At 40.1% G+C, this 10400-nt stretch overlaps 1 protein-coding gene across 1 annotated transcript; it reads left to right on the top strand.

Annotated features, from left to right (window-relative positions):
* Window positions 1–258: 258 nt before the first annotated feature.
* On the top strand, window positions 259–10194 carry LOC142092520 (uncharacterized). Its single transcript, XM_075172659.1, has 11 exons — window positions 259–1587; window positions 4068–4189; window positions 4587–4635; window positions 4915–4958; window positions 5098–5744; window positions 7616–7721; window positions 8007–8153; window positions 8364–8424; window positions 8658–8824; window positions 8907–9017; window positions 10114–10194. Exons 1-11 carry the CDS (start codon window positions 1347–1349, stop codon window positions 10192–10194), a joined length of 1776 nt encoding a protein of 591 aa, XP_075028760.1. The 5' UTR covers window positions 259–1346.
* The last annotated feature ends 206 nt before the right edge of the window (window positions 10195–10400 follow it).

Genomic DNA, 10400 nt, shown 5'->3' with positions numbered 1-10400 from the left:
CGTTAAATCTCCTGGCTTTCATCAATACCTAAATAATACTTTCAACATCCCTGAGACTGGAGTTTTTAGGCTCAATACAGAGAAAGTGGGAGACAGAGGACTGTGCAGGTCTGTAGAGGAGTCATTACCCAGTTTAAACTAAAACACATATGTAACATTGTTCTTTTAACTTGCTCCAGAAAGTCTGGGCTGCTTTCTGCTCAGACTGGTATGTAAGATGATTCTGCTTGGGAGTAAAGCTGGAATGCTTTCTAAGACACAGCTAAGGAAGCTGCTGCATTTGATAAGCATTGTAATCTTTTTCCAAACTAGGTACTTGAGAGAAATATCTGCTTATTGAGTTGAAATGGCATAGCCCACAAGTAGGATTTTACAATGAAATATATTTCCCAGGGACATGAGAATGGATTTTAAATCTGATACTGAAGTCTCCTTGTGACCAGGAAATAGAATTCCCATAAGAAGAGTACCCATCCAAATTCTTAATCCTATTGAGTTTTAATAGTTGCACCTGTCACAATATTTAAGAATCCTTCCTTGCTAAAAAAATAAACACACAAAAAAAACCAAACCCCCACACAAATAGAAACAATATTATCCTTAATGGAGCATATAGTACTTCTCTTTCTTCACAGATTCAAAGCTATGCAGATTGTAGGGGATATCTTTCCTTAGCTGAAATTTCATGTTTAAAGGAAGATTATTTATTTTTGCTTCATGAAGGCTGTAAGCAATAGGTCCTCTTACACAGCCTTGGAAAAAAACACTGGGTGGTTTTGTTTTTTTTTTTTTGAGAGAGAGAGAAAAGAATTCAGAAAACATTTACTTCAGGATCAGTTACTTGTTTGCACAATCCTGTCAACTATTCTAAGACAGAAGTTGCTTCTCCCTATTCATGCCATTTGCAGTAAATCAAGGAAAAATATTTTTAAGGAAAAATGTTTTTCAACTTGTACTCTATCTCTTCTTGGGAAAAATTATTTCTTCATCAGCTGCTGCAGATTGTTAGGAAAGAGGGTGGGGCCTTCCCAGGCTGACGTCCTTCAAGCCATACCTGAGTATAAAGAGTGAGGGAGAATTGCAGCCAAGAAACTCTCAAAAGCTGTTTCCAGTGACTGCTGGGATTCCAAGGCGGGCTTTATTCTGCAATTGCTATAACTTGCTGCTAAAAAGAGAAGAGGGAAGCTGGACCCAGCTCATAGTGGTTAATTACACTGGAGAATTAAATAGAATTACCATGTTCTCAATGTGAAACTGGATTGAATTTTTTTTTTTTTTTAAACACAACCAAATAAGCTTTTTTCCTCCCCTCTTCCTTTTCATCTTTGTCTACACACACAGTGGTAATGTTGCAAACAGTCTGCATGAGTCCTGAACTACTGGTCAATCAAAACATCAGTGAAAACGAAATCTGTGGCTGTAGTCCAGGCCAGGGATCTCCACTGCCTGGAGAAACTGCCAGTCCCAAAAGCTATTTTCAACAGAGCCCATCGTTGCCAGACTCTGGATTAACGGAATTTCATGTTGCGAGTCCCAAGATCTACCCTCTTCCTTCACGTAAACCTCAAGAGATGTCTGCTCCCACTGGTAAGATCAAATCTTTATTCACATTTTCTATTTTATGCAACACTATTATGCTTCTTTTGCAAAGCGATAAAGTACACTGACTTGCAACTCCTCTTGTGCTAGCAGAGAGCTGTATTAACAGTAGCACACATCAAGCTTCTGTGGCAATAATATCCAAGGTGAACGGCACACTCTCCTAGTCATGTCTTGTTTTTTTTGTTGTGGTCTGCTGCTGAAGTCAGAAATTACTCTGTTTTGTGAAGGATGCTCAATATTCCATCATTTCTGTCTCTCCCTAGCATTTTGCTGCTCATTTACATTCTGAATTGCAAGTTTGGTTCTGAACCTAACAGCAAAGTAGTAGATATGACCTTCTGAGTTATTAACAATACAAAGTCATATGAAAGTGTGTTTGGTGAATCATTGCCTTTGCCGAGTTCTTCAATTTCAAGGATACATCTGGGCATGTAATCTGATCCATCATATAGCATTTTTACAGTAAAATAGCTTGAAAGATAATAATATATTAGCAATTTTGGGGTTTTTTATAAAGCTTTTCAGAGAGGCCTTTAAAATACTCTACAAAGAGAAAATAATTCATCATCAAAACACCAGTCTAAAAAAGGAATTATTCCCATTTCTAGAGCAGTCTGAGAAATAAACTATGTTTTTTGAAGTCCCAATGTTTTAATTATTCAGTGATAGGTTAAACATTCAGAAATGCTAGAAATCTTAGCAGAAAATGAGAATCCAATATATATTTAAAATGCTCTGTTTGCTACTTGGGATTCGACACCCTCCTGCTGAAGGGGTGTCAGTCTCTCATTGCCTGGAGCAGGGAAGAGAAGCAATATCACACAACTAGAAACCACATCTTGTGTGGCTGGTTTCCATGCCAGTATTGCCTACTCTGAGACATCCCAAGTTTGGGGACGTGCACCATTCCCATCTGTTGAGCTCCTACAGTTCTCCTCCACAAGACTCAGCCAGCCAGACTCTAGCAGCTGCTACAGAGCACACACAGAGATTTTGGTCAAGGAGGAGTATTGGTGCAGGCACCTCATGTTTTACTTAACACTGACTGCTCCTGTAACAGGAACTGCTTGCCCAAGCTGCATACCTTTTTCATTTTAAGCTGCTGTGTTGTTTAATCATAAGAGTGTTTTAATCACAATTGCTTATGCCATGAGCTGCGCTAGGAAGAGAAGCTTCTCTCTGCTCCAACAAGCATTGCTGCTGGATGACTCCTTATTCTCAGTAGCCCACACTCTGACTCCCAACACTTGGGCTTCTGTGGAACAGTGGCCTTTTATATGGTGTATTTTATGTGCTAACCAATTGGGAAGACCCTGAACTAATGCAATAAAGCTATCATTTTATAATGACAACAGCTGTTACTGAATGCATTCTATACAAAGATGATCATTCTCAAGGCGGGGGGGGCACAATGTTACATAAAAAGGTATTTCAAAAGCAAGGCATTTAAGCTCCTAATCTGGGCAAGTCTTTCAAGTTTGGGGATTCAAGTACAAAATGCAAGAAGACCTAACACAAACAATTACACAGCAGCTTGTTTTGATGAAGACAAGCTTGTTTGGACAACTATATATATTCTCAAATAACTAATTCATTTCACTACAGAAAATGATTACTTCGCTTTGAATCACACCACGTTGACTTCCAAACATGCCAAGAACCATTGGAGAAAGACATTGGACATAGCATCACTATCTCATTTCTGAAACAAGGCTGTTCCTTATTGTTCCGCTGATATCAATATAACAAACCACAGGACAGGAAACTGCAAAGACACATTTACTGCAACAGATGAAAATTAGAACATGACTAAGAGGGCCAGTAATCTAAACAGCGTTGACATATTCCCCAAAAGCAATCATGTGCTCTAAGTCATTATGGCACCCCTGAGCTGAAGGGCACCAAGAAAAACTTCCCAAGGCCAAGTCTCAAGATAGTACGTTTATTTCTGCACCACTGAAAGCTCTAAACCAGAAACATCCGACTTCTTTTCCTTCTTTTTCCCAACCATCCATCTGAATTTCCTTCTGCATTGCTACCCTGCCCCTATTGTCCTCTTTCCAGCTTCTGTGGCACATTTACACTTGGGACAGTCTCTCCTCTCCCTTCACACTAAAGTTTGACATGGCCTTCATGTGGTAATTTGCAGGTTAACTCAGCTCTCTGCTTATGCCCTCAGACTGAAGATCCCACAGCCAACTTCGGGGTTTGTTTTTGTTTCTTAAGAAAAGAATTCCCTTTGTGAGGCCCCACAGCCTGTTGTAGCCTGAGAAGCAGTGCATTAAAGTAATTGTTAAGCAGGAAGTAGGCCAGAACTAAGGAACATGTAGGGTGATGTGGAAATTTCCCACAATTGATGAACATCAGAATCACAGGCCATCGCTCAGGGTGACCTCATCCTCCCACTATTCTATAATAGCTCAGAGAATTATGTTACTTTAAGCATCATGTTATGACTTTTCCAGACTCTGGACTTAGCTCTGATCCCTCTCAGAAGCGCTACATGGGTGTGAGAGTGAAGATGCCAGTACGGGAATTACTGAGAAAAATTCGGCTTTCCAAAGGCCTGGACCCAGCTCACAGCAAGGTGAGGACCCTTCCTGAGTTTAGAAAGGTTGCTCCCAGAGGTGTAGCATCCTGGTGCATGCACATCACACTCCCACTCTGCCAGTGTTCTGGACAGGTTACACCCACAGCTGCTGCCTCCTTCATCCACCAAATTAATGCTTTTGATGAAGGTGGAGAATATACTAAATTTTGGTAAGAAGCTGGTAGACTCCCAGGTACCTGCTCCGTTGTAAAGATCCTTATAAGGCTGCCATGAATTACCCACTCATGAAAATTTATTTACCTGCAGTCTCTGCTGTGCAAAGTACATAGCGCAGAACACAATTTACTTTGTTCGTGTTATAATATTTGCTGCTGTTTCATCTTCTCTTATGTGCAAGCACCTCAAATTGAGTTGGGTGTTTTTGTCTCCTCAGGAAGCCTCGTTAATGAAGATGGTAACCAAAGGATCCTCAGGAAAAACAGGTTAGGAAACTCTTCTCTTGGTAACAGAGCCTCCTTTTCTAGTAGGAACATCACTGTTAGGTACCCAAAGAGCTGGACCACTTCTCTCCCATGGTCAGTGACCCATGCTGGTTCCTAGCTCCCCTTAAATTACAGGAGCAGCCAGCTGTGCATCACTACTATGTATGTGTTATCTATCTGTTATCTGGGGCAAAATTTCTGATGAGAATATCTTCTGTATGTGTCTCCCCTCCCTCCCCCCAACTCAAAATAGCTTATTTCTTCCTTTCTTTCCAACAGAAAAGAGAAGAGTTCACCCTTATACAGAGAAACAGCTTAGACAGGTATGCATAACACCTTCAACTCTGTGCTGCCAGCCTCCTCAGGCATATTTCATGTTATATCACTGAGTGAGAACAGGACACTTCATGTCTGATTTCCCTCCCCCATCTTCCGCCCTCCCCGTTTTTGTTGCTGTTTCAGAACAAGCAGAACATTGGGCAAACGCTAAAAGGCTTAGAGGACCTTGATATCCTGGTGGAGGTACTGCAGGAAGATTTGAACAAAAGCCAGCTGAAGAAGGAGTCTCTGCATTCTGTGCCAGATGGCTTTTGGCAGGGTTTCTCCACAGATCTGCAAGCCTTTCAGTGGGAAACTGGAGGAAGCAAACAAGCAGCTGGTGGCCTGCAGGAAAAACGCCACAGCTTAACCAAGTTGCGTTCATACTGCTGTTTTAAAGATTTCAACTCAGTATTGCAGGGAAAGGTAGAGACTTCTTTTCATGATAATCAAAAAAACATGCAAGAGTCCAACTCACCAGGAATATTCTCAAGGACAAGCGAGAAAGAGAGTAGCTGGTGGATACAAGATGCATGTACAAGTACCCAGAAAGATTTCCTGAGGCATTCTTCACAGAACACATCTCCACATTTTAACCCATCAGAGGTGCTTCTGGAAACTAATACAGGCTCTCCAGACATTGAGGCACATTTGAAGTCAACCCCAATTTCTTTCACACAGCAGGATCTCTCTGCCATCTCTTTCTTCCAGTTCCAACTACACAGGGAAGAAGGTTTACTGAGAAATATCCCAGCGGACAAACTGCTTGCACCTGATGAAAATGGCAACAGGTCTCCAAATTTTCTATTGAAATATATTGATTTCTATTTCCTGAGGCACCACTTGTCCTGAGGCTTTGCTCTAACTTCAACTGCTAGTTTTGGGCATACCTGTAGCAAACGCTTCCTTGCTCAATGGGAAGCTCAAACTTGCCTCAGTACACACAGTTTTAGGCAGATAGTAAAAATAGAAAGATTCCATATTTGCAGTAGTATTGCCAAACTACAGCTGACATTGGGACAAATTCAGAGTGTTAACAATAGTAAAGACTGAGTTGTATACGTAGGTATTCACAAGAAAATTAAAATCAAGCAAAACAAGTAATTGCTACTGAAAAAAAAAAAAAAAAGATATGCAAAAGAGACCTTTTCCTTGCTGCAGACACTCTCAGGATAATTACTTGTATTATTAGTTGGTAATAAAAATGGGTGGGAGGATTACACAAAAACATACATATGCTGCTAGTCTAGAGCATAGACTTCCAAAGAACTGGGAGTGGCTGTTTCGTTAGAAATGAAATGAAAGCAAAGGTTTTTACAGATCCTATTTTCCCTAGAATGGCATGCTTATAGAGAAAATAGCTGTTTATAAAAAAAAAATTAAAATCTCTTATTAGGTTCCATACAGTTCAGCTAGTTTGGGGAAGCTGGTATCAAATCAGATTAACAGAAAACACGACATAACTTTTAAAGTGTCCTAATCTTGGTGGGAAAGAGATTAATTCCTGTTCATATAGACAATCCTGTTCCCAATTTAAAGTATTTATAAGCCATGCAGGGAAAGCTAAATACAGCACTGTCCTCTTCCATGAGGTACCATGTTTCATTCAGAACAATGATTTTCCGTGCTATAATAAAATTACAGACTTCACTTTTCAGCAATAATGTAACGGTAACCGAGTTACAATAAGCCACCCACTACCATAATTCCTGCATATTTTTTTAAACAATACAGAAAAAATTCTCACACATGAACAAAATTAATCACAATTAAGAAATTAAGACATTTCTACTACCATGTTTATGCAAAATTCACAAGATAAGATTTCCAGCAGCCAACTTACCTCTATGAAGTATTTAAACATCAGATTACATGCTCAAAAGAACATACAAAGGCAGGGCTACACACCAAATAAGCTAACTCTGAGTTCTACTGAATGGTGAATGATATTAGTTACTCTGTCAACCTCCCCGCCCCTGCCCCCCCCCCCCCCCAAAAAAAAAAAAGAACAGAAACAGTAATAAGTGTCAGAGTTATTCAGACATCTTCAAGGATATCATGCTACAAGACAAGAGGGAAATAAATAAATAAAATCAACGCCACATTAATTTTTCCTCCAGGAGGAAAGGAAGCCATGCCCAAATTTACAAGAAAAAAAAGTCTTTTTCAGGATGAAATTCAGCAGAAACACTTGTACAATTTTGAGTAGCTCAGTGAGACTGAATACACAGAGGAAATTGAGCTCTCCTCCTCCACAGGACTGAATTACAGTTCAGAAATACTTCTTTTAAGTGCAAGAGGAGGGTTTCCCTTCTCTTGATTTTTAGGTATCTTACACTCTTTTCCCTGTACTGAAAGACACGTTAAAAAAGGAGGAGGAAATAGAGATTGTTACCAAAAAGGAATCATGGTGTAGCTCCTGGAGAGGAGAGGAGAGGAATGGTATAATAGCAAGAAGGGAGGACCAAGAAATCCTGGCAGACAAAATTAGCAACTCCATTATTAAGACAGAGACTAAGTAAATTAAATGCTTAAATATCCCAAGATCACAGCATTTGCGAACCTTAACATCTCATGCTTTAAAATACATTCTCACTGTTACTTTTGAGTATTTTAACCACTGCTTTATCTTCTAATTGTTTAAAACTGTGTTCTGTTCTAGGCTGCTGCACAAGGCTGTTGCTCAGGGAAGAAGAGCTCTGACTTACGCACTTGCACAGAGATTTGCATCACTAAATAAGATCAATGAGAAGGATGCAGAGAAACGGGTAGGATGGTAACTTGCCAAGAATAGGGTCATTTTCTATCACATGCAAATGTCTTTCAAACCCCAGTCAAGCACTATGCATCCTTTTGGACATGGTGTAACTACTGTCCTTGCAAAGAGGGGAAAACAGAGGAACAGGGAGGAAGTGATTTGCCTAGAGCAAGTACTAGCACAACTGGGAACAGAAGCCAGAATCCCAGCTCCCCACCTCATTCTCCAACAAGCACTGTTGTTTTAAAACTACTTTGCCTTTCACAATGAGTTTCTCCTATTCTTTTCTTCTTAGACTGCATTACATCTTGCTGCAGAAAAGAACCAACATCTGATGGTGAGTGACCTGATATCCCTAGGAGCTAATGTCAATGAACAGGACAGTTTGGGGAAAACTCCACTCCACCTGTGTGCAGAGAATGGATATTTGAGAGTTTTAGAGGTAAGCTAGTAATTTATGTTGTACAAAGACATGTGCAAAGGTAGAGCAAGGACAACAAATGCATGTTCTTTTGTTTAAAATATACAAGGGTTTTCCATACGTGAAAATTAGCTTTGGTCTGATATGGTTAAAGTAAGATCGAGTTCAGCGAGGAAGGGGTATTTTGGCACTGCCAAAAGTCACGACTTATCTCAATCTTCTTCATTTCAGGTTTTGAAAAATTGCAAAAACAATGGCGTGTGTGTGGAAGTGAATCTGACTGACCATTATGGTAAGAGGAAAAGCTTAACCACATAGATGCTTAGTGTAGACTCCAAAAGTTTCAGACTACAGATTTTATCTAGGCCAAAGAATGTTCAATTTCATGTTTAAAACTAAAAGATCTAGGAGGACAGCCAATCAATAGGGCACCCCCTTATGATCAGCCAAGTGTGGGATGGTTTACTTCAGTGAGGTGCTCAAGCACTGAATTTGTTTGACTTTTCTGTGGTCTGTTCTGTTCAGGTTTAACACCGCTACACCGAGCTGCTCTTGCCCACACTATCTTAGTTACAGAATCTCAAAAACCTGACATCGATACTGACATGGGAAGGTTTCTCAGACTACGCAAAGATCAAATTCTTGAGGGAATTAACTGCTTATTACAAATGGGAGGAAAGCCTGAGTTGCAGGTGAGGACCAGCAGCAGGCTGTTTACTGTGGCCTTAGGTTTTCTTATTATTTTGCAATCACAGGTTTCACTGTCATTTACAGGTACTAAATTCATGTCCAATTACCACTACCTATTTAAAAATTGAGGAGAACACAGAACTCATGTGTTTGCTTCAGACTCATAAGCCTAAGGGACAGAACATTCTTCAAGAGGTAACTATCTATAGCTACTTTTACACAGGGTCTAGCATTCATACCCAAGAAACTAAACGCAGTAATGTACCATCTTGTAAACACAGTAGGTGATGCTACCCGCCTTGCCCTATCTTGCATGGGGCAGAAAATCCCCTTTTCAGGGAAAAAGCACTGTATGAGCTCTTACCACTGCTGGTCCCATCCCAGCTCTAGAGACTTCTATGTTTGCTATAATTTAGAGCAGTCCAGTTGCATGCAGGTGCTGCCAGCATACTGCTCACACCTGTCCCCAATCCAAACTCCTCCTAGCAACAATGCCTTCATTTCCAACATTTTACAGCACACCAAACCAGATAGAGGTATCTCAGAAGCAAGACCAGGGGAATTCTTCCTCTACTGATAAAGGAATGCTACAGGCCCAAGTATTGCCACTATATCCAGTTACCTTCAGCAGCTTCATAAAAGAGAAAGAGCTCATTTCCTCTGTCCCTTAGCACACATATTCAATACCAAAACTACCCAAACCCTGTGTTAATGGGCCAAAAGACAACTAGATTATCCAGTGGGTATCAGCATCCCTTGCTAAATTTTTGGTGCAGGAAACAAGACACCAACACTGAAAAGCAGAAACTTGAGTGCTTAACAGAGAACTAAGTTTCTAGCGTGAAATTCTGCTCTATTGAAATAATGCAATGTCCACCATAAATTCCAGTATTCTTGTCCAAGATTAAGCAAATATTCAGTGCTTAACAGTTACAGCCCTTTCATCTTTTCCTGTCAGATTTTCCTTTATCTTATCTGTCAGATAAGAGTTCCCATGAGTGTACATGTACAATAATATTTCAATTAGAAATGCACACTTAGAGCCACATTTCAAGTCATTGAGGAACCTATTTTCTTAACAGTTGTGCTCTGTAGGAGATAAAACACAGTAGAAGAAAATAATTTAAATCCAGCTCATGACTGACTGAACTGTTAAACACGCCACCCTCTCCAATCTTATGGTAAAGGGAATAATCTAGGTTTTCGCATGTCGGAACCAGTAGAAGTTCTTGACACAAAGCATCACTGTTAATGCTGGAAATTTACTATTCTGGTTTCTTCATCTGTATAGAGTTACAGTTTGCTGGATGGTCCGAGAAGAATGCCCAGCCCCTCATCACCAGATAACTTTTCTGAACCTTTTTCCATGTAATCTTCGGACCTCTTTGACATAATTTTTAAAGGTATTTCATGGTTGGAAATTGATTTTACCTAGTCGGGGTCTTTGTAGCTCAACAACTGTAATGTAGTAGCTAGCTTCAGTACCTTCCCTGCATTGCTATAAAACAATTAATCATCAGTTCATATTGAACTGATGGAAAAGATGCCCAGTGACCTGTAATAGACTTCAGATGAACT

The sequence above is a fragment of the Calonectris borealis genome, chromosome 24 (assembly GCF_964195595.1).
Source record: "Calonectris borealis chromosome 24, bCalBor7.hap1.2, whole genome shotgun sequence".
Lineage (NCBI taxonomy): Eukaryota > Metazoa > Chordata > Aves > Procellariiformes > Procellariidae > Calonectris > Calonectris borealis.
Note: the sequence above shows the minus strand (reverse complement) of the source record. Positions and strands in the feature narration are given on the sequence as shown.